General features: G+C 42.7%; 2 protein-coding genes across 5 annotated transcripts; one reads left to right on the plus strand and one right to left on the minus strand.

The window, feature by feature from the left end:
* Nucleotides 1–329: 329 nt before the first annotated feature.
* On the minus strand, nucleotides 330–13,494 carry ACYP1 (acylphosphatase 1). 2 transcript variants are annotated; one of them, XM_019427190.2, is made up of 3 exons: nucleotides 13,239–13,494; nucleotides 7,750–7,847; nucleotides 330–744 (listed from the first exon to the last, which is right to left on the minus strand). In XM_019427190.2, exons 1-3 carry the CDS (start codon nucleotides 13,399–13,401, stop codon nucleotides 529–531), a joined length of 477 nt encoding a protein of 158 aa, XP_019282735.1. In that variant the 5' UTR covers nucleotides 13,402–13,494; the 3' UTR covers nucleotides 330–528. The 2 variants fall into 2 exon arrangements, with proteins under 2 accessions (XP_019282735.1, XP_019282736.1); XM_019427191.2 differs by lacking the exon at nucleotides 13,239–13,494 and adding an exon at nucleotides 8,268–8,397.
* A 172-nt stretch (nucleotides 13,495–13,666) lies between these two features.
* On the plus strand, nucleotides 13,667–21,164 carry ZC2HC1C (zinc finger C2HC-type containing 1C). 3 transcript variants are annotated; one of them, XM_019427188.2, is made up of 3 exons: nucleotides 13,667–14,554; nucleotides 14,644–15,988; nucleotides 20,594–21,164. In XM_019427188.2, exons 2-3 carry the CDS (start codon nucleotides 14,663–14,665, stop codon nucleotides 20,855–20,857), a joined length of 1,590 nt encoding a protein of 529 aa, XP_019282733.2. In that variant the 5' UTR covers nucleotides 13,667–14,554; nucleotides 14,644–14,662; the 3' UTR covers nucleotides 20,858–21,164. The 3 variants fall into 3 exon arrangements, with proteins under 3 accessions (XP_019282733.2, XP_053745595.1, XP_019282731.2); XM_019427186.2 differs by having other exon boundaries at nucleotides 13,669–13,778; XM_053889620.1 differs by having other exon boundaries at nucleotides 13,667–15,988.
* Nucleotides 21,165–23,853: the final 2,689 nt, after the last annotated feature.

Genomic DNA, 23,853 nt, shown 5'->3' on the forward strand with positions numbered 1-23,853 from the left:
AAACATATGAATTTGGGATAGGGTGACATAATTTATCCCATAACATTGCTTTATATGAAATCCTTGCCCAGAGGAAAGGAATGACAGCGGGAACTCCAGAAAAGTAAAAGTAATTAGTCCAAAATGCCATTTAAACAGCTAACCTTAATAGGTGTACAATTTCCTGAAGAAAACTTCATGAAAACAATTTTTTAAAATGATTCAAAGTAATTTCTTTTTCTTTCAGCTCTCTTTAAATTACCTCAAAACTCTCTTCCCATAGATGTTTGCTGAGTAAATACCTCTTATTTTGCCCAAAATGAAGTTCACCAAAGAAAGTACCCTACACAGAAGGTTCTAATGTGTTTTTATTTATTAGAATTGTGAATAGTTAGTTGTCATCCTTCTATCATACATATATAGTGATATTCAAATATCTGATACTAACATAACTTACTGACAAATTTTAATACTGAACACAGAATAGTTCTATATTAACAATAAAAACAAAACCAGTGAGTTTATCTTAGAAAATTTAAATTCGGGCCATTATTTCACAATCTGGAAATCTGAGTAATCCAACTTTACGATGACTTTCTCATTCCTGAAGTTTGCTCTATCAATATGTGATTTGGGACTTCCTCTTGTCTCAAGCCATTCCTGCATATGACGCACTTTAGAGATGGGACCTTGCAATTGTCCTTGCACTGTGCCCTGGTCAGTGTTCTGGACCCAGCCAACCAATCCCAGCTTTTTACCCTCAGCCTAAGGGAAAGAAAAATATGAGAGAGAGAAAAATCCAGTGAGATTGAAAACAGTGCGACTACAATCTGTTGCCAGAATCTTGGCCTAGAATCAAGCCACTGAAACTAATTTGATATTGTCCAGAACAGTCAAAACAGAACTACAGCAAGGAGAATCTCATTGACCTTAACATGAAGAGTTGGCCACTTGACGCCATTTCCTTCTTCTACCCTATAAAACCCAGGCACTAGAAATTTTCATTATGTAATCAGTTTGGTTAAGTACTAAAGACTTAAGTACTAAAGCAAATCAGATGCTTTCAAAATGATTCCCTAAGGCTGATTGTTGTTAGGATACTGGGCTGTATCTTGCTCATTTTCCTTTCTCCTAATCAAGAATCTGGTGGGTATATTAAACAGAAAAAGCATGAAGTTATCTGATCCTTCTCTTTGTCTTTAGCCAGGACCACACCTAAACAAATCCAGATGAACGAGTGTCCATTATATCTTTAAAAATCGGGGTGCCTGGGTGGCTCGGTCAGTTAAGCGTCCGACTTCGGCTCACGTCATGATCTCACGGTCCGTGAGTTCGAGCCCCGCGTCAGGCTCTGTGCTGACAGCTCAGAGCCCGGAGCCTGTTTCAGATTCTGTGTCTCCCTCTCTCTCTGCCCCTCCCCTGTTCATGCTCTGTCTCTCTCTGTCTCAAAAATAAATAAACGTTAAAAAAATTTTTTTGTTTAAATCATTATTTCCTGGGCAACTCATTCCTGTGTTCTCACTATAGAAAAACTGTCTAACCCAAAGTCTTTATGTTACATCCAAAGCCTACTTTCTATCCTCCTCCTAGGGCAGGAAAAATCATATAGTGATTAGCCTCTGAACATCAAAGTTTCATGAGACTATATAACTATTAGGTTTTTATTTGATTTTCTTTTCTTCTGTCTAAATAATCACAGCACCTTTAAACTGAATAAGTTTATGAAGACCATCTAATCATTGTAGTTGCTTTTCTCTTAGCCTTTCCAATGTTCTTTCCTTTAAGTCATTAAACTGTGGAATGACTGAAAAACTGGGAAAGGTAGCAATGTTTACAGGTAATTTTTTTTTTTTTTGGTAAAATTTGCAAGCAGAGATATTATAAAATTTATCGTTAAAGTAACCTATGTAAATGGAAGGAATTGGGTTACAAAAGAAAATGGGAGTTAACATGATTGCGTGCCCAAATGCCAGAGTAGTGACCTAATAAATATGGGAAATTGCTGCAGTAGGCCAAAGAAAATGTTATGCACAGCAAAACCATGTTTGATGAGAAACTAAAGTATCTATCATATCAGTTATGTTCAAAGCAAAGACATGTTTGTATAATGAACAAAGAGGCTGCCCTCAAATAAGTAACCAATTTAAGGGATACAGAGAAAATTAAGGAATGAAGAAAAATAGAAGATACCTACAGCATGCATTAAGTGCCAAAATGGTGGCATAAAAAAAAAAAAAAAAAAAAAGAACAAAAACACAGAGAATGGATTTCAAGGAAGGACTACATCCAATTGACTTTGTATAACAACTGCACTCTTCTGCTTCAAATTAACCTAGGAGGGTTCGATATCCTTAGATCTTAGAAGTTACCTTATATGGTAACTAGATATAATAATTATATTAAGTTTTGAGCAGGAGTTTATAAAGTCACAATAATCTTTAAATTGCAGTGTGATTTATCTGAACTCCTGAGAGCGGAAAAAAACACTCCCAAGTTTGATTGGTGTTGAGAATGGGAATTTCCTATAGGAGTTTCTTGTAGGTTTTATTTGTGCATTTGATTCTGTTCTTATTTTTTTTTATTTTTATTTTTTCAATTTTTTTTTTGACGTTTATTTATTTTTGAGACAGAGAGAGACAGAGCATGAACAGGGGAGGGGCAGAGAGAGAGGGAGACACAGAATCTGAAACAGGCCCCGGGCTCTGAGCTGTCAGCACAGAGCCCGATGCGGGGCTCGAACTCACGGACCGTGAGATCATGACCTGAGCCGAAGTCGGACGCTTAACCGACCAAGCCACCCAGGCGCCCCATTTTTATTTTTTCAAAAATTTATGTATTTGTTTTGAGAGAGGCAGAGACAGCACAAGTGGGGGAGGGGCAGAGAGGGAGGAAGAGAGAGAGAATCCCAAGTAGGCTGTCAGTGCAGAGCCCAACACAGGGCTTGAACCCACAAAAGCCTGAGATCATGACCTGAGCCAAAACCAAGAGTTGGATGCTTAACCAACTGAGCCACCCATGTGCCCCTGTTCTTATTTTTATTTTTAAAGTCTATTAATTTATTTTGAGAGAGAAAACAGGGGAGAGTCAGAGAGTGAGAGGGAGGGGCACCTGGGTGGCTCAGTTGGTTGAGCATCTGACTCTTGATTTCCACTCAAGTTATGATCTCACCGTTTGTGGGATCAAGCCCTGTGTTGGGCTCTGTACTGACAGCTCAGAGCCTGCCTGGGATTTTCTCTTTCTCTCTCCCTGGCTTTTCTGTGTGCGCTTTCTCTCTCTCTCTCTCAAAATAAATACACTATAAATACATACATACATAAAAACCTTTTTTAAAAAAGAAAGAGAGATGGGGCGCCTGGGTGGCTCAGTCGGTTAAGCGGCCGACTTCAGCTCAGGTCGTGATCTCACGGTCCGTGAGTTCGAGCCCCACATTGGGCTCTGTGCTGACAGCTCAGAGCCTGGAGCCTGTTTCAGATTCTGTGTCTCCCTCTCTCTGACCCTCCCCCGTTCGTGCTCTGTCTCTCTCTGTCTCAAAAAAATAAAATAAACGTTTTAAAAAAAAAAATAAATAAATAAAAATAAAAAAGAAAGAGAGAGAGAGGGAGAGAATCCCAAGCAGACTCTGCTTACCACAGAGCCCAACATAGGGCTTGATCTCACAGAAGTAAGATCACAACCTGACCTGCTATCAAGAGTTGGACGCTTAACCGACTGAGCCACCTAGGTTCCCCTATTCTGTTCTTATTTTTAAATGATAGTATATTTTTAAGTGATAGCATAGTGTTGCTGAATCATGTTCAGTTTTGAATATCTATCTAAATAGATGAACAGTATTTGTTCCTAAGAAAATTACAGGAAGCTAATTCTTCCTCATAACCATATTCTGAAAACATTATTTTAAGGAATATAATCACCAACTCCAGTCTCAATCTAAAAAGAAAGTCCTTGCAGGGGCACCTGGGTGGCTCGGTCAGTTGAGCGTCCGACTTCGGCTTAGGTCATGATCTGGCGGTTTGTGGGTTTGAGCCCCGCGCCGGGCTCTGTGCTGACAGCTCAGAGCCTGGAGCCTGCTTCCGATTCTGTGTCTCCCTCTCTCTCTGCCCCTCCCCTGCTCATGCTCTGTCTCTCAAAAATAAATAAATGTAAATAAATAAATAAATAAATAGAAAGTCCTTTCAGATCAATAACCTAGACTTCCATCTTAGGAAACTAGAAAACGAAGATCAAGCCAAAATTCAAAACAAGCAGAAAGATAATAATAAAGATTAGAGCAGGGGCTAATAAAATAGAGAATGGAAAAAAAGAGAAAAATCAATGAAACAAAAAGTTGGTTCTTTAGAAAGATCAACAAAAATTGCCAAACCTTTAGCTGGACTGATAAAGAAAAAGAGAGAGAAGGCTCAAATTACTAAAATCAGTAATTAAAGAGGGAATATCGGGGCGCCTGGGTGGCGCAGTCGGTTAAGCGTCCGACTTCAGCCAGGTCACGATCTCGCGGTCTGTGAGTTCGAGCCCCGCGTCGGGCTCTGGGCTGATGGCTCGGAGCCTGGAGCCTGTTTCCGATTCTGTGTCTCCCTCTCTCTCTGCCCCTCCCCCGTTCATGCTCTGTCTCTCTCTGTCCCAAAAATAAATAAAAAACGTTGAAAAAAAAATTAAAAAAAATAAAAAATAAATAAATAAAGAGGGAATATCACCATCAAGCTTACAAAAATAAAAAGGATTATAAGGGAATATCATAAACAATTGGGTAGCAACAAATTACATAACTTAGATGAAAAGGGAAGATTCTTAGAAAGACTCAAACTACTGAAGCTGGCTCAAGGAGAAATAGACAATCTGAATAGACCTGTACTAAACAAAGAGACTGACTTAGTAATTTAAAACTTCCCACAAAGAAAAGCCCAGGACTAAATGGCTTCAGAGGTGAATTATATCAAATGTTTAAAAAAGACTCTTTCACCAACCCTTCACAAATTCTTCCACAAAACAAAAGAAAACTCTTCCCAAATCATTCTATTAAGCCAGTATTACCCTCACATCAAAACTGGGCAAAGACATCACAAGAAAAAAAAAAAACAAAAACCCAAAAACTATAAGCTAATATTACTTGTGAATATGGATGCAAAACTCAACAAAACACGAACAAACCAAATACAGCAACATATAAAAAGGATGGCACACCAAAGAAAAATTGGGGTTTATCCTAGCAATGCAAGGTTGGTTCAACATAGAAAAATCAATACACTATAGCTTAAAAAATCATATTAATAAGCATGATATTAATAAAACAATGCAACATACCATATTAGCAAATAAAACAGAAACCGGATGAAACCAGATGATCATGTCATAGATGAAGGAAAAGCATTTGACAAAATTGAACACTCAAACTCGGAATAGAAGGGAACATCCTCAGCCTAATAAAAAGGCATCTGTGAAAAACCCACAGCTAACATAACTAATAGTGGAAGGTTGAACACTTTCTCCTGTGATCAGGAACAAGACAAGTGGCCCTTGCCACATCTACTTAATATTATACTGGAGGTTCCAGCCAGGGCAGGGAAAAAGAAATAAAAGGCATTCAAAGTGGAAAGGAAGATGTAAAACTACCTTTACTCACAGATGACATATCTCATAAACAGAAAAATCTTAGGGGATAAACTCACACACACGAATTAGAACTAGTAAACAAGTTCACAAGATTGCAGGATATAAGATCAATATGCAAAAATCAATTGTATTTCTATACACTGTCAACGAACAATCAAAAATGAAACTAAGGGAACAGTTCCATTTATAATAGCATTGAATATAATACATTTCTTTTTTTTTTATTAAAAAAAATTTTTTTTAAACATTTATTTATTTTTGAGACAGAGAGAGACAGAGCATGAACGGGGAAGGGTCAGAGAGAGGGAGACACAGAATCCGAAACAGGCTCCAGGCTCTGAGCTGTCAGCACAGAGCCCGATGCGGGGCTCGAACTCACGGACCGTGAGATCATGACCTGAGCCGAAGTCGGCCGCTCAACCGACTGAGCCTCCCAGGCGCCCCGAATATAATACATTTCTTAGGACTAAATTTAACAAAAGAAGTACCAGATTTACTTATGGACAACTATAAAATATTGTTGAAAGAAATTAAAGAAGATGTAAATAAATGGAAAGACATCCCATGCTCAAAAATGGAAGACAATATTGTTAAGATGACAATACTTCCTAAATTGATCTACAGATTTTTAGAAATTTTTTAAAATGCTTATTTATTTTTGAGAGAACGAGAGATAGAGTGCAAGCAGGGTAGGGGCAGAGAGAGAGGGAAACACAGAATCTGAAGCAGGTTCTGAGTTGTCCGCACAGAGCCCAATGCAGGGCTTGAACCCACGAACTGAGAGATCATGACCTGAGCCGAAGTCAGACACTTAATCAACTGAGCCACCCAGGCGCCCCATGATCTACAGATTTTAAGCAGTCTCTATTAAAATCCCAGCTGCCTTCTTGTAGAAATTGACAAATTAATTGTAAGATTCACATGGAAACATAAAGGACCCAGAATAGACAAAAATAATCGTGAAAAGGAAGAACAAATCTGAAGGACTCACACATCCCAATTTCAAAATTTACTTCAAAGCTACAATAATCAAGACAGCATGGCACTGACATAAGGGGTGAGGGGACAGTAGAGAAAGATGGGCTATAATACTGCCGGGTCCTTTCCCTCAACAACTTTAATCTTTGACGCTATCACCTCAATTTACTAAGACACAGGAATTTACACTGCATACTTGGTACCAAAGCTAATTGGAACATAGCTCTTGCTTTAACTTTTCAGCAGTTCTCTTTTTCAACAAGCACTTCATGTATGAGTATGAAACAGGGGGAACTGATTTGCAAGTGATTGGAAAAAGAGGTATGACACATACCATTCATATTTCGAAGATGCAGCATTGAATTTTCTGTCCCACAGTACCAGGACTGTGACACTTCTTGTTCTTCAGGCTTAACTCATTATCTTTGGGGTTGGCAATACAGTGGGAAGGCCTGATATCCTCTTACAGAGACAGAAAGCAAACTGAGATTGCAGCTGTGTGTGCAAGTTGAGGGTAGGTGAGTGACATTAAGGCAGAGGTAGAGTCTGGCTGTCAATGGTTTGTTCATGTCCGCAATTACTCTCTATTACTCTAGTAGGAATACTAGACTCCATGTTCAATGTTACCATTACTTACCCTGGGATACATAAGGTATTTTTATTAGAAAAGCTTTAGCTTGAAAAGGTAACTCTTCTTTCAAAGCCATAATGAGTAGGCAGGAATCAAGTGGGGGAATGGGGTAGATGGAAGAAATAAAAGAGGTCTGAAGAACATGCAGCAGCTGCAGAGGAAACAATTACATAAATTGCATAATTTACCAATAGTTCATCTAAATGCCATCTGACCAATGTTAGCTTTCCTACAAGAATTGTGATCTCGTTTGATGAGGCCACAATAGGGAGAACTGGGAAAGCCCTCAATTCCCCTGGGGAAGAGAGACGCTCATTAGTAAGTGTTTAGGTACTCTGGCACCATTGTCAGGAAAGACCAATAGTAACAGCAGATGATTCTGCCATTTACATTGTATTTCACTCACTACAAAGCATTTTCATACCCATTGCTCTACAAAATACCATGCGGCTACCAGACAGCCAGCGTCTCCCAAAACACATTTGTTAGGAACACTGTCTCTTGTTCCCATACACATAGCCTAGCTATGTCCCCAAAGCTTGTAGGCCACATACCTGAGTGTATTTGCGGAAAAACACCCCTTGGACCTTCCCAAAAATCTCGTAATCCACTGATATCAGGGTGTCCCCTTCTGCCATGTTCATGCTCATACCTGTCAGGGACCAGAAAAGCAGAAAAGTAAAGGGCTCGGTATCTTATTCCAGGACCCCAAATCCTGAAGAAGAAAGGGCCATACCCACACGTCTCCATCTGTAACCCCTGCGACCTCTCCCTGACATCATGATCCTCGAACTTCAGAGCACAGAAGCGAATACGTGCAAGCGCGGATATTGTAAGTGACAGGAAATCACCCAGGCCAAAGAGCTTTGGGTCACAAATGCCCACAGAGGCCCCTGTTTGGGCAATTACCTGCTTATCCAACTACCTTCCTAAACCCATCTCTCACCTGGCTCCCTCTCCATCCCTTCCTCTTCCCACGGACCTGGTCCCCTCGGCCACCAGAATCACCTCCTACCAACATTTTAGGGGTAATCAAACTATGAGCACGCCACGGGGCCCTGTCCCAGCTCACCCTCCACGTCCTCTTGTCAGGCGCAAGGGACTACACCGGCGACCCGCACCCCAACGGTTCCCACAGTCCGGTCACCTCGGTGCCCGGAAGCCTAGAGAACGGCTCCTCCTTCGCTGTCTCCCATGCCCATCACCTCGTATGACCAATCAGAAACGGCGCCCTCGGTCCAGGGCCCGCCCAGAAGGCGGGATTTCCATCGGGCTAGTCTGGGAGCGCCGGTAAACCTTGGGTCCGGGATCTGTCCAGAGTCTTAGCTCTGATTCTACAGACACAGGCCTCCCCCCACCTCGGTGTCTAAGCGCACCCCTTTTCTCATTTTTCTCATGGGGAGAAAGACACACGTGAAGAAGCACTTGAGATAAATTTACTCACTCAGTGAATATTTACTGAAAGCGTTCTGTGTCCCAGGCACATTTCTAGGTGGTTGACCTACATTAGAGGACAAAAAGGATCACTGACTGGTCGGGAGGAACTTAAATTTTGGAAGTGGGAGATAGATGATAGACATTAAATACCATAAACAAATAAATTGAATAGGACACATTGGCAATCCTGCATTGATTAAGTCTAACAGCATCATTTTTTTTTTTTTTTCCAGCAGCATTTGCTCACTTTGTGTCTCTGAGTTACCCTTTGGTAATTCTCACAATACATCAAACTTTTTAATCATTATCATATTTGTTATGGTGATCTATGATCAGTGATTATGACTCACTGAAAGCTCAGATAATGGTTAGCATTTTTTAGCAAAGTATTTTTCAAATTAAGGTATGGGCAGTTTTTAAAGACATAATGCAGTTGCATACTTAATAGACTACAATATAATACACTGGGAAAGCAATGCATATAAAAGTTATATTTCTATTTGATTCACTTTATCGCAACCTTCACTTTATTGCAGTGATCTGGAACAGAGCCCATGATGTCTCTGAGGTATGCCTGGTACCTTTCTGCCCTTTTTCTTTCAGTTCTCTTCAAATTTTGGGCCATGCCCAAGTCTGGAATTGGTAGCAAGGGAGATAAGTGAATAGAGAGGTCCCAACGGCAGTTATTTTTCCTTCTGTGCTTCTGGAAGCTGCCCATGAAATGCTATCTTACTATGAAAACTCCAAATAATGCTTATCTAAATCAACCAATCACAAACACAAGCAAAATAACCCATGGCCCTGGAATCACAATCGAATCAATCAATCTAAGCCAAATGACCACAATGCATGAATTTCTTTCCAGAAAAGGGAATTGTCAAGGGGGTCGTGGCTGATGATTGTTAAAAGTACAGTCATCTTGCAGGCATTTGAATACAGCTATCCTTATGATTAAGAATGCGTGTGAAGGAAAACTGTGGTGTTTATTGTTCCTCTTTGGATTGCTTGTATACATTACATCCTTTCATAATATAAGACTCCATATGTGATTATTCCAGGAAGGCAGACTTGGCGAGGTGAGGTGGATTTGCAACAGAAGTCATAAAGATTAACCATTTTGCTTGTTCCCCCACTGAAAAGTGAGGATCCAGATCCTGAGGAATCATATAACCTTAGTGGGGGTGAAGGTGGGGTGGGAAGCAGGATTGAATGTTATACTTGGAATATTTGAAAATAATGCTAAACAGAGTGCCTGACTGATGTTATTTCTTTCTCTAAAATTCATTTTTAATGTTTATTTTTGAGAGAGAGAGAGAGAGAGAGAGAACAAGCAGGAGAGGGGCAGAGAGAGAGAGAGAGACACAAAATCTGAAGCAGGCTCCAGGCTCTGAGCTGTCAGCACAGAGCCCAATGTGAGGCTCGAACTCATAAACTGCGAGATCATGACCTGAGCTGAAGTTGGACGCTTAACTGACAGAGCCACCCAGGCGCCCCTCTAAAATTCATTAAAAAAAAAAAAAAGACAAAAAAATCCCAAAGCAAAACAAAACAAAAAACTAGTTTCTCTATAGAATTAAAAAAAACAAAACAAAACTATGGTCTACTACATATGGGACATACATAGAATATACAAAGAAATATACAAAGATGAATGATATATAATTTTGTCCTCAAAGAATTTATTTAGGGGGTGCCTGAGTGGCTCAGTTGGGTGAATGTCTGACATCAGTTCAGGTCATGATCTCACAGTTTGTGAGTTTGTGCCCCGCATTGGGCTTGCTGCTGTCAGCACAGAGCCCACTTCAGATCTTCTATTCCCCTCTCTCTCTGTCCCTCCCCCTCTCACACTCTCACTCTCAAAAATAATAAATAAAACACTTAAAAAAATTTTTTAAAGGGTTTATTTAGTATAAGGGATGAATATGCATGCAAATAAAGCGTACAGCATGCTCATCAATTCCACGACCGTCCACTGAGAGCTCATCATGAGTCAGCCCTGTCCTGCCACAAGGACAGAAAATATCTGAGAGCACAAAGGAGCAAAAAGATTCATTTTGACTGGGAAGATTGGGAAAGTGTTCTTGGAGGAAGCAGTACATCATCCAAGGTTACACAACCACGACCAGTAAGTGATAGAGCTGGGATTTACTTCCAGCAGTCTGAGTACAGAGCCCACTCCCAGAAATGTTACGCTCTCCCACCTTCCAGTGCATGGAACTTGAGGCAAGTTAGTACTGCTGAGATAAGAAAGTGGGGGGGGGGGGGGGGGGTGGAGCATGTAGTCAGGTGTGGCTGGACCAGGGGTTCTCAACCCTGGCTGAACAATAGGACATTGGGGGAAGCTTTTCAAAATACCAATACCCAGGTCTCACCCCAGAAATCGCTTTCCAGGGGGAGTCCTAAAGCTCAGCCAGGGGTGCTATCCACTGGGCTAGACTCTGGAGAGGCAGGGCTGGAAAGGTAGACTGGACCTCATCTGGCAGATCCAAAAACCACGTTAAATTATGTGTTCCAACTTGAAGGGGAAAGATAAAGAAGGTATAAGTAAAGATATAGGTAAAGAAGAAGCCACTAGGTAGGAGAATGATGGGGGTCAGAGGTAGTAGGATAACTGCTCTGGCAGCAGCAAAAAAAATGAGCTTTGGGAACAGATGTTGCAAGCAAGAATAGCAGTTAGGAGAGTGATGCTGTCTGTATGAAAACTGAGGAAGAACTCACCAAGGACAGTAGAAATATGAAGGAACAGTCACAGGGGCGCCAGGACAGCTCATTTGGTTTAGCAACCGATTCTAGGTTTCGGCTCAGGTCACGATCTCATGGTTCGTGAGTTTGAGCCCTGCATTGGGTTCTTCGATGCTTGAGCCTGTTTGGCATTCTTTCACTCCCCCTCTTTCTCTGCTGCGCACACACACACTCTCTCAAAATAAATAAATACATGTAAAAAAAAAAAAAAACAAACAGACAAGAAAGAAACAGTCATGTATGAGACATTGCAGAATAAATTCAACAGAACCTGCTGACTAGTTAAACAGAAGGGGGGACCAAAAGGGAAGGAGTGGAAGACGACACGCTATCAGCGTGAAGGAGAACCCTGGACAAGAAGTAGATGGGGAAATGGGGAGATGATCATGAGTTTGTTTTCTGTCATACCGAGTTTGAGGTTCCTGAGGAACGCTCATGTGGAGGTGATACACGGGCTGTTGGAAATTTGAGTCTGTAACTAAGGAGAGAGTGTTAAGGTGGATATCATTTAAACATAGGTGAGACCAGAAATGTCAGCATTTGGTTGAAATCACTAAGGAAGAGAATTTCTGGAACTGCATATATATGAGAAACCAGAGGGCTTTGGAGAACACCAAATTTGGGAGGTAGGTGAGGAAAAGACATAAATGTCAGAGACCTGGAAGAAGATGGAGGAAACACATGAAAGAAGAAACCAAGAAGGCACCAGAGCAAGTGAGAAGAGAGTTCCAAGGGAGGGAAAAATCAATGATGGCTGATGAATAGGCTGAAGAAATAAATAGCTTTTGTCTTTGGCTATCGGGAAGTCACTGGCAGCCTGGCAGTTAAAGAAAATGGAAATGGTGGAAGCCAGACCACAATGGACTGGACAATGAGGGCAGATGAGAGAGTGGGGACCGCAAATGTACAGCTATCTATTAAGAAGTCTTGTGGAGAAGAGGAGAAATGAAGGGGAACCTAAGATGAGAAGCAGCAGGTCAGGGGAAGTGAGGTTTGTTTTGCAGGGGAAAGTTAAACATAGGTTAAAACCAAAGAGAAGGAGTGTGGGGGTAGATACAACTTGAAGTAAACAAGATGGAGGGATAAAGTGATGGAGGCAATTCCTGGAGGGTACTGGAAGGGACTAATTCAACAGAACTCATGCGAAGAGAAAGATTCTTTTCCCTCAGAAACAAGAGGGAAGGAATGCAAGATGGAGGGGGGCACCCTGGGAAATTCTGGCAGACTGGAGGGGAGCTGTAGGAGTTGATGACAGGCAGGCCAGATGCTGAGATAATTGGGACCGTCGGAGTAGCGGGAAATGCCTGAAACTGCATATATAGAGAAGGCAGTAGAATCAGCTAGGAAAGAAAAGAAGGAATCAGAAAGGACTGCCCTGGAGGGCCCACCAAGGAATTTCTCTGAAACATATAAAGCTGTAATATGACATGTTGAAGCATTAACACCGACTACTGCTGTCCATTTTATTTCCCATGTGCATTAATCTTTTGAGTAGTTACAGGAAAAAAGTAAACTGCCTGTTTCAAACAGCTTACACAAATGAACTGAAGCATGAAGACAAATAAACGCTCTTCTAATGTTAACAAGTTATAGAATATCATTTAGTGTTGAAACCAAGTTATACAGATTATTTTCGATCTGGTAGTTCACTTTATTATCATTACACTTGGCTGAGTCACTGTTGGGCCCCACAGAGAGACGGCCAGAGTTACCACGTGAGAGTAAAACATTATATCAAAATAATTAGCTTGGCTACAAAAACTACCTCGGAGAGATACTGACTAGCAAAACCTAGCCAAGTTGCTAAAATTTGACCGCAAGTTCCACACTAGTGGGGAAGAAAAGCACAGATGGACAGCCATACCTGGGGCCCGTACAAAGCAGCCGAGCGTGCTAAGAAAGGCTATCAGCAGGCCCACTCCCGCTAAGTGGGCGGACACCGGAATCCTGCGGCAGAACGACTCCAAGGCACATCTAGGGGCTCTGTCTTTTGCCAGAGAAGGGCACACCCCAGGGTCTGGGAGCATCGTTCTCAGAAAAATACAAGTTCTTTGATGGAGCCCCAGAAGAGCCTCTCCCACCCCCTCTCCCGTTCCCCAAGGGCAGGGCGGGACAGAGCTGCAGAGTTGGCGGGACACCGGGTCAAGTGACACTCAAACTGACCACACCCCCCTCCCCCCGCGGGCGGCTCCCGACCGCATGCGGACTGCGCCTGCGCGCGCTGGCCGGGCTGCGTTCGCGGCTAGAGAAGGGGCGGGGCGCGCACGCGCTCCCGTCTCCAGGCAACGGGAATAACAGAGGCCACCTGAGAGCGCCTGCGCGGCGGTCGGTTGAGGTGGGGGTCTGGTCTGGAAAACTAAGTCCTGGTGCTTCCCCTGAGCAGGAACGGTCGCCAGTGACTCAGGTACGCGGAAGGGGGGGACAGACATGGGGTCAGCGCCTCGACCCCCCCAAGGGCTCCATGGACAGAAGAGCGAGGGCTTGTTCCCACAGCGGAATCCCCAGCGGGGGCGCCCCGGCTGACCTCGTAGCACAGAGCGTGACTTCGGCATTCCGGATCTAAAAGCTGCAGCGGCCAGGTCAGGTGGCCCCCAGCTCTCAGGTTACAGACCTTCCGCCGTCCGCACCGCCGGGACTTCTTGGGTGAGAGTTTGGCAGCCAGGCACCTGCTGCAGGCCCTGAGCGGCCTCTGTGTTTGGAGTCAAGCACGGTGCCAGCAAGAGCCAAGCCCTGAGAGCTCTCTTGTGCCAGTCACTTACCTCTGGGCCTTAGTTTACCCACCTGTGAAATGATAGGGCTGGATTCAGAGTCCTAAGGTCCCTAAATGCCAGTCACGTAACTGAGCGAAACGTTCGGTTTATGGGTGAAGAACCGAGCCAGCAAGGGGAAGCTGCTTGTGCTGTGTCACAGGCCTAAACCTTGACTTTCAATTCGATAGCTCTTGCCATTAAATCTTTCCACCCATCCATACTGCGTATGGCAGGAGCATCACTGTGTATGGCAGAGGCTGGTACTGGAATAAAGCTAGGTGGCAGGAACACCCGTGTCACGTTCGTTTTTCTATTCTCAGGACCTAGTAAGTACCCACAGGAAATAATAAGCATTCACCAAATGCTTATTGGAGGAAAGCTCTGGCATACCCAACACCACTGTTCCTAAGAAGTTCGAGAGAATATGTAGGTAGGACAAATGTGGAAACAGTTTACTTTAGCAGCTGGGGTGAACCTCAGACAAACTCCTTACAGATATCTGGTTTAAATCTCCCCTAGGCTTCAGTCCAGTCCCTGAATGGCTGGTCTCCAGTTGGCGCCACATCTGCCTGTGGGCGTTATGCTCCCATATAATAAAGCAGAAGCTCCAGGGCTCCTCTCAGCTAAGCAAGAGCCCTGTGAAAAAGGTGACTCTTCTCAGCGGTCCTCAATGGGGCACCCGAGGAACAATTTCCAGCAGAAGCTTTTGAGCAACAAAGAGCTGATGCCGGAGAATCTCTACACTCCCTCCAAATGGAACACGTACAGCAAAGCTTGGAGCTACTCCTATCCCCAGTGTGTTGGAATCAGCCAGCAGGATTCCAGAAGCAGTCCCCAGGGCCAAGCAAAGGGTTTGTTTTACTCATCAGATCCTCAGTCCTGGTATCCCAAAGCAGATAACCAGGAATTCATCCCCTTTACAAAGAAGCGAGTTGGGGTGGACCGGGCATACCCACTGAAACCTGTGTTCCACAGGAAGTCTCATAGTATGAGTGAGGCTGCCATTGATGGGGACCAGAATGTCTCTCCAAGACCACCTGAACCAAGAGGGTTTCCATACAGCAGCGTTGGTTCAAGGAACTGGGAGAATTCATCTGGGGTTTGTGCTGTTGCTGCCACACAGGAGGAGAGGGCCGTGGCACATCCCAACAGGACTGAACGGGTGCAGATCCAAAGACTAGAAGCTGCAGGGGAGAGCTTACGGGAGGAAATCCGAAGAAAAGAGACCCTCCTAAGGGAAAAGCTGAAGAAGACAGAGGAGGAACTCAGAAGGATCCAGAAAGAAAAGGAACAGGCTAAGGAAAATGAAAAAAGAGAGCTACAGAGAATGACACTCCCCAGGAGGAGAGTTAAAGGTAACAGCAACATCACATACAAATCTACCTTCTCCCCAGAACTGGGGGCTGAGGAGGTCTTCAGCAGACAGAGGGGAGAGGATGAAACTAGAGGATGGCCTCAAGAAAATTCTAGTCCACTCCAGTTCTCTGATTATGGAATACAGAAGCTCAAAAGGGAAAGACTGGTGGCGAGCAATAACAAAATCCGAGACTTAGTCTCAGGGCCACCAAAAGAGTTCTCTCAGTCTTCAGGAGTGCCAGGCCGTGCTTCACGGGGATCCACCAGCAATTCTAGTCTGTCTAGGGCACCAGACTCCTCAGTTTCCAGCTGTTCTACCGAGGAGCCAGAACTTGGCGAATGTAGCCATTGTGGACGCATGTTCCTGTTGCTCAGACTGGAGAGACACTCCAACGCCTGCAGCAGGATGCAGAGTTCCAAGAGGAAAGTGTTTGACTCCTCCAAGGCCCGGGCCAAGGGCACAGAACTAGAGCAGTACTTGAACTGGAAGGGATCGGCCTCAGTCCAGGTAACAAGGGCAGGGCCTTATGGATTTGACTTTGAGTGGGGATCATTGTAAAGGGACTGTTATATCAGTTTTCTTTAGAAAAAGTTCATGTGTCATATAGGGAGAGAGTGAGAATGAACATTTATTGATTACAACCGCGTGCCAGGCACTGTAATGGGAGCTTTTCATAAGACCCCCACCACACCCCTTTGGGGGTTTCACGGTCTCTTATTTTATCAATTCAAAAATCAAGTCTCAGAGAATTTTACTTACTTGAGATCACAAAAGGCTTTAAATGGCTGAGTCAGCCTATAAATCTGGGTTGGAATGACTTCAAAATCTAGACTTAAAAAATATTATGTCCTATTGATTATAAAAGTAATAAATGTTTACTACAGAAAATGTAAAAGATGGGAAAAATATAAGGAAAAACCATGCAGCTGTTCAACCCCCCCGCCCCGAGAGAATTCCTTGCTCTTTGCAATATATGTTCTGCCAGCTCCCAAGATTAGGATTTGTTACTAACTCCATAACCATATCTACTTTTCCAAGATTAGCTCAATTTTGATATACCTTCTTAGTAAGTATATAAAACACAATTAAGTTTGCACTTTTGATTAACATTCCAACTGCAGAAAAACTAGGTTGTAAAAAAACCATGAGACACTTCCGTGGTGAGGTTAGGGGTACCTCACAGGCACATCTGGACAGTCAGATCTGGAGAAGATTGTCTGTCTCATGGATCAGTCCACCACACCGCCAAGGTTATGCCCCTTGGTTTTTCAATGAGTGTTTGCCAAAGTGTGGCGTGCTGGCAAACGCTTTTTATTTTAGTAGTTTTAGTGTGCGTTAGAAAAATATAACATCGTATGAAGCCTGTGGTGTCTAGGAATCATGAACTTAAAAGAAAAATATGAAGTGATCTATAGTAAGGGGAATAAAATGAAAGTGGTAGGCAAATGATCAAAGTTTGGGAAAGCCTAGACCACATGACCTCAAAGCTCCATCCAACTCTACTTTTCTAAAAAAATATGAAAGCATATTCTGTTTTCATTTCTTTTCAACACTCCCTTTGCTGCACTAGCACGTCTTGTCCGTAAGCACTTTACAGTTTCCATGCATATTGCTGGGGCCTTTGAAAACTCAAACTTATGTGGTGGCTGTTAGGAGAAGTCATTGGTAGTTATTTCTTTCAGTACTATTTGGAAGATCACCACAAGAAAGTCCCTTCTGGGTTCAGAGATAATCTGCCTGAGGTCCAGTTTCCAACATTTTGCTCTTGCAGATAATGATATGATCACCAGTTTTCCTGCTCTTTCCTGTTTTCTTTCTGGTCAACCCAATAACCCACTGGGGTCTTCTCTGTCCCACTATAGCGGTTATTTCTGGCCAGCACCTAAAAGAATCTTGTGTTTCTTAAATTCCTAAATACATTAGGAGTGAAGCAAAAGAATTGAGTTTCTGAGATCAGACCCCCTAGCTTTGTGGAAACTCATTTGGGGCAGTATGTTGCACTGAGGACACCAAAGCAGAAAGGGTCTAGATTGAGATGCGCTCCGCTCCTTGGAATGTCCCAAGTCTTATTCGAAAGCTTTATGGCTTTGGAAGCTGAGTGGTTTGTATCTCCCTCTTACCTCCCTCTTATCTCCCTCATCAATGATGAGTGTAATTCATCAATAGGATGAATTCAGTGTAGCTATCATATAGTTGAGGAACTTCTCCCTAATTCAATTCTCTTTAAAGTTCCTGGATTCCATCTCTAACACTGAGATTCTCTTGTCTTCTTGTCTGTTTCATTCAGTAAGACTCTCTCCTGAAGGATCCTTTTCCTTTGATAATATCTCTTCCTGTTATTCATCATTAATGATGTCACATCACCAAGCGGCTACTTGCCTTCTTTCTTCTGAAGAATTAATTTTACATTAATCTAAATCATACTTGAATACACTTTAAAAATCATGTACTGAGTGACGTATAAGGTAGATAAGCAGGATCCTGCTTCACCCCTCCATCCTAACCTGGCCCCCAGCAGCAGCCTTCAGTTCTGAAAGATGACTTTTTCGATATGTATTTCCATATTTCTCAATATGCTTATTTTCTTGATTAACCCATTTTACACATCATCTGTTGACTTCCTCTTATGAGTGCTGTGGGTAAAGCTTTCTCTCACATCTCCTCTCTTCTTACTTTTCTCTTTCCCTTCTCCTTCCATTGTAGTGGAATCACAATTTTGCGTTAAACCAGTAATCAGCTTTTCCATTATAATAACCACATAAATGTTGTTCACTCATCAGTGAACAAATTCTGCCTCTGCCCACATGCACCTGGAATTAGTAGTTGACTCATGTTTTCATTTGCTTGGTTTCTTGCATACCGGTCTCTAGTTTTTTCCCCTAAATGATCCATCTGATGTCAGACACCTGTTAATGTTTTTGTAAATGTTCAAACACCTCTTATAATCCATCAATTTGATTTTTTTTTTTTTTTTAATTTTGGAAACCTCCCTCCCACCACCCTTTTTCCTCCTGTACCAGTCTGGACTGGTTATTCTCTAGACCTGGTGCAGACCTATTGTTTTAGGATTTCTATTTGTTCCTCTTATGTGTTGGGTCCCATTTCCAGCTTCTTATGTCTTCCTTCTCTTGCCTTACTCTTTGCGTTGCTGAAGCTTTCAAGAAATGTGCTTGGGAGGCATGTTTTTTTGTCTCGGAATGAATGAAAATATCTATATAATAGCATTATATTTGATGGATGACTTGGCCAGGTATAGAATTCTAGGTAGAAAATGAATTTCTATTTGAACTTCTAAGGAATTTTTTTCCACTAGCTTTTAGCCTCCAATGTTACTTTTGAGAAATCTGATCCTGTTTTGCTTCCGCTGCCCAATATGAAACCTCTTTTGGTGTTTCTCTTTTTCCGAAAGCTTACAGGATTCTCTATTCTGAAATTCTGAAATTTTACAATGATTGCGTTGGATACTTGGTAGGCCATTTCAATTTCATGAGCAGTCACCTTAATTCTAGGAATGTTTATTGTAATTATTTCTTTAATAATTTCCTCCTTGTGCTTTTTCTGTTCTTTTTGAAACTCCTATTGGTCAGGTGTTGGATTTCTTGGATTGGCTTTTTAATTTTGTAATCTTATCTACTTTCTATCTTGATCTTTTTTCTCATTTGGAGTAGTTTTCATGACAGTATTTTACAACATTTGTTTTTATTTTTAGCTATCACAGTTTTTTTTTAATTTTTAAAAATTTACATCCAAATTAGTTAGCATATAGTGAAACAATGATTTCTGGAGTAGATTCCTTAACACCCCTCACCCATTTAGCCCATTCCCCGCCCCCCACAACCCCTCCAGTAACCCTCAGTTTATTCTCCATATTTATGAGTCTCTTCTGTTTTGTCTCCCTCCCTGTTTTTATATTATTTTTGTTTCCCTTCCCTTATGTTCATCTGTTTTGTCTCTTAAAGTCCTCATATGAGTGAAGTCATATGATTTTTGTCTTTCTCTAATTTCACTTAGCATAATACCCTCCACTTCCATCCACGTAGTTGCAAATGGCAAGATTTCATTCTTTTTGATTGCCAAGTGATACTCCATTGTATATATATATACCACATCTTCTTTATCCATTCATCCATCGATGGACATTTGGGCTCTTTCCATACTTTGGCTATTGTTCATAGTGCTGCTATAAACATGGGGGTGCATGTGTCCACTGGTATCCCCTGGATAAATGCCTAGCAGTGCAATTGCTGGGTCGTAGTTCTGTTTTTAGTTTTTTGAGGAACCTCCATACTGTTTTCCAGAGTGGCTGCACCAGCTTGCATTCCCATATCATAGTTTTAATTTATAATAGTTCCTTCTGGTTCTCTGGTTGTAAGTTTTCTTTTACCTGCTTTGTTGCTGTTTCCTGAGGGAGGAGGAATGAGTTCGTGTACTTGTTGTTTTTTCTCTCTTGTTAGAGCTTTACTCAAATATCTGGTGATCCTAGGCTGTCCATTCATATTTAAGTGAGGCTTGTTCATATTAGGGTTATCAAACAGTGAACCTTTGCATTGGGGTCACTCAGGGTCAGCATCTAATGGCTTTTCTCTCAACTGCTTGGTGCATCCGGAGAACTCTTGTCTCCTACAAGGGTGCCAATGTGTTTGATATCCTGGGAGCAGAGTGGGGGAAACAAACCGACAGTTCCGTAATTTGCCACGTACACTTGCACTTAATCCCAATTCTCAGTCCCAATATTAACCCTGTTCGCCACTGTGCCCGGACTTCCTGAGTCCACAACCTGTCTGGTTCAGTTTCTCCAGAGAATAAAGCCCTGTTCTCCTGTGAGGGTGCTGGAAGTGATGGAAACTTGGTTGTGCAAGATGGCAGAGGGGCCCCGGGATCCAGCTTATTCTTGCCATGCACATTCTCGTGAGCACCGAGCCTCCCAGTACTATCCTCCTTGGCAGGCCCTTAGCTTAAGTGCCTCCACTCTGGCAAGTCAGCTCTGCTGCCCTTTCCTGTTCTCTTTGACCTTATGGGTGAACACCCTTTACATTTCCTTGCTGTCTTTCTGATGACGACTCAGGAGATGAGGTAAACTCCAAGGTGAATGACCAGGCTTCCTCCTTACAGGCTGAACCTCCTCGGAAGAGCAACTGGAGACAGAAGCATGAGTCTTTCATCTGTACCCTCCGTCAGGCTCGAGAAGTCCAGCAGGTAATTGCCAAAGGTGGAAACCCCTCAGACTTGCCTCCTATCCTGCCTGCAGAAAATCCAGATTATATTCAGTGTCCTCACTGTAGTCGCCGCTTTGCCCCCAACGTGGCCGAGCGGCACATTCCCAAGTGTAAGACCATCAAGAACCGGCCTCCACCTCCAAGGAAGCATCCCAGTTGAGCGGACAACAGTGGAAGCCTCCTTGATAATTCAGAAGGCTCTGCTTCTCGTCAGCAGTAAATGGGAGTAGAATAATTTGATGGAAAACAGAACTAAAAGTTTTATACCTCCCCCATCTGCCTGCAGAGCTTCAATCAGTGAGGAGAGACCCTTTGCTAAGCAGCAGGAGGCAAAAGGAAGCCTCAGCTTCCCACTAAATTACCAGCTCAGGCTGGAGTGCCTTGTTATTGCCCTAAGAACGGATGGCTGAAGGAAGACACTCGAGAGGCGAGCGAGCTACATTAAAGCTCTCTTCTCGCAAGCCCGACTTGTGATGTGTGCTGGTTAAGTGCCTGCATTCGCTCTGCCTTCTTGCCACTGCCTCTGCATGTATGTCTGTGGTTCCAGTTAACTCTTCTCTTGCAGGAAGTTGGTTCATTACATTGAGTTGGGTCAGAGGATCATGATCACCCAGGTGGTATCTTATGAAAGATAATACGATTTTGCCATAAGGCAAATGGAAATTTATCCTTGACCTCCCTGATGCATGGTCCTGCCAAAAGCTAATACAAGTCGGTAAGGTTAGGGTGCCAGTATATCCTAAATCCTCCTGTGGTTACTGTGTACTAAAGGGAAACTCATCTTTATGTGCTTTACAGGGTAAGGGGGGGGGGAGGACCCAGTATGTCTCAGTAGTTGTTCTTTTCTAATGGATTTCATGTCAAAAAAAAAAAAAAAAAAAATGAAGAAACTTCAGTTTCAGCCACTGCTAGCATTCTGCTTTGAAATCAGTTTGCTTGTATGGCTTTTTCAAATGAGAACAAAATCTACCATCAAAGCAAGCTGAGACATTCCCGTGGCACACGTCCCTCTCCCATTACACCACAGCAAACATCTATCTTAGCAAGTAAACAGATGAAAAAGATACCAGATCTTTTTAATTTTCCCTATGCAGAATTGTGCATACTGCAAGTAACCTTCATAAATAGACCTTCAATAAATGGGGTTTGGAGATTAAAATTAAATAATAAAAAGAGGAAGTCCTAGATTGGTCAAATGGGAGAAGTGATAAGGTAATGCCTGTCAGGGGTAGTATCAGTTCAGATAGGATGAAGATTGCACGACAGATCTGAAATAACTGATCTGATTATGGTCCTGAGACCATCACTCAAATTGTTAGTTTCAAATATTAGAGGGGTGCCTCAGTGGCACAGTCAGTTGAGCATCCCACTTCGGCTCAGGTCACGATCTCACGGTTTGCGGGTTCAAGACCCACATCGGGCTCTGTGCTGACAGCTCAGAGCCTGGAGCCTGCTTCGGATCCTCTGTCCACCTCTCCCTCTGCCCCTTCTCCGTTCATACTTTTTCAAAAATAAATAAACTTAAAAGAAAAGAAAAAGAATGGGGTGCCTGGGTGGCTCAGTCGGTTAAGCGTCCGACTTCAGCTCGGGTCATGATCTCACGGTCCGTGAGTTCGAGCCCTGCGTCGGGCTCTGTGCTGACAGCTCAGAGCCTGGAGCCTGCTTTGGATTCTCTGTCTCCCTCTCTCTCTGCCCCTCCCCCCTCCCCCCACTCTCTCTCTCTCAAAAATAAATAAACATTAAAAAAAATACTGGAAAAAAAAACACCCAACCTGACCTGGGCCAATGTGACTAGGCAGACAATAAAGCCATATTTTACTAAACAATAAATGGCCACTCACTCTTGTTCCATTTCCTCTGCAGCTTCTGCTGATTGGGCTAACAGATCAGACCAATATGAAATATGAATTTAAAATTTTAGCTGTGAAGCTGAAAAAAATTTACATACTTAAAAAACAGTACATATTAAATTGCTTTATGTTCTTCCTAATTGTTGCAAAGAGGGATCACAAAATGGAGCTTTAGGTTGGCCACTTGAAGAACCCTCACACACAGTGGATATTTAAACCAATATATACATTCATTCCCCAGGCAAGCCTAGTGAGGTACAAATTATAAGTTTCACACTTGATGGTAAAAGCAATAGATGGCAAGAATGAGCTGTGGCCAAGGCCGCAAAGTGGTAGCTTATGGACTGCTCTGTCCTACAGATGTGTTTTATTTGGCTGGTACGGAACTGAAACTGGATTGACATTTAAAAATTGGGATATGGAGGGGCAGCTGGGTGACTCAGTCAGTTCTGTGTCCAACTACAACTTAGGTCATGATCTCATGGTTTGTGGGTTCAAGCCCCATGTCGGGCTCTGTGCTGACAACTCAGAGCCTACAGCCAGCTTCAGATTCTGTGCCTCCCTCTCTCTGCTCCTCCCCGTGCTCTCTCTCTCTCAAAAATAAGTGTTAAAAAAAAAATTAAAAATAAATAAAAATAAAAATTGGGATATGGAGAATCTCTTGAAAAGGCAGAAGTTCTGGAAACACCAGGCCAGCAACCCTGCATAGCACCACTGAGTGTCCTTCAGACAGGCTCGCCACTCAGATAACCACAGCCCCTCCTGGCCTGCTTCACTTATTTGCCTTATCTGCCTTATCTGCCTGGCTCAACAGGCACTTGGGTTTGGGATCCCTGAATGATGTTATTAAGTTCACAGATCAGGGTCCTCCGGGGGAACAAATGTATGTGTGGGGAGTGCTGTCTTTAGACACAGGAAGCAGTTATTCATTCTTACATTGCTAGAGAAATAAAATAGTCAATGCCTTAGTGTTCCCTCCACTCTCAACATGTTTAGGCCTTGCTTATATTAGGAATATCTATTAGTCTTTTAAATTTAGCTTGATCTGATCTTTGGGAAGAGGTCAGAACCCTTTTTCTATCTAAGTCCATTCCTGGATAGCAGAGAATAATAGTGGATAAATAAATGCTGCTTGTTAATGTCCATGTGTTATACTACTTTATCCAAGAAACTTCAGTACATGCAAATGTTATGAATTTTAAAGTTCAAAAGGTTAATAAACAATGGGGAAAATAATCTCATGGTGAAACTCACTTCATATAAAAGTATACGCAGACGTGCTGAGAGAGTATTTCCTAACAGCAGT

The sequence above is a fragment of the Panthera pardus genome, unplaced genomic scaffold (genome assembly GCF_024362965.1).
Source record: "Panthera pardus isolate Hobbes unplaced genomic scaffold, ASM2436296v1 HiC_scaffold_24, whole genome shotgun sequence".
NCBI classification, from domain to species: Eukaryota; Metazoa; Chordata; class Mammalia; order Carnivora; family Felidae; genus Panthera; species Panthera pardus.

Coding starts and splice junctions, on each gene's coding strand:
- ZC2HC1C (XM_053889620.1), top strand. CDS start 14,663: ATGGCTGGTCTCCAGTTGGCGCCACATCTGCCTGTGGGCGTTATGCTC. Junction 15,989..20,593: donor AGGGATCGGCCTCAGTCCAG/GTAACAAGGGCA, acceptor TCCTCCTTACAG/GCTGAACCTCCTCGGAAGAG.
- ACYP1 (XM_019427190.2), bottom strand. CDS start 13,401: ATGCTCCCAGACCCTGGGGTGTGCCCTTCTCTGGCAAAAGACAGAGCC. Junction 7,848..13,238: donor CTGCTTTGTACGGGCCCCAG/GTATGGCTGTCC, acceptor GGTCCCTGACAG/GTATGAGCATGAACATGGCA. Junction 745..7,749: donor TTTTCCGCAAATACACTCAG/GTATGTGGCCTA, acceptor TCTTTCCCTTAG/GCTGAGGGTAAAAAGCTGGG.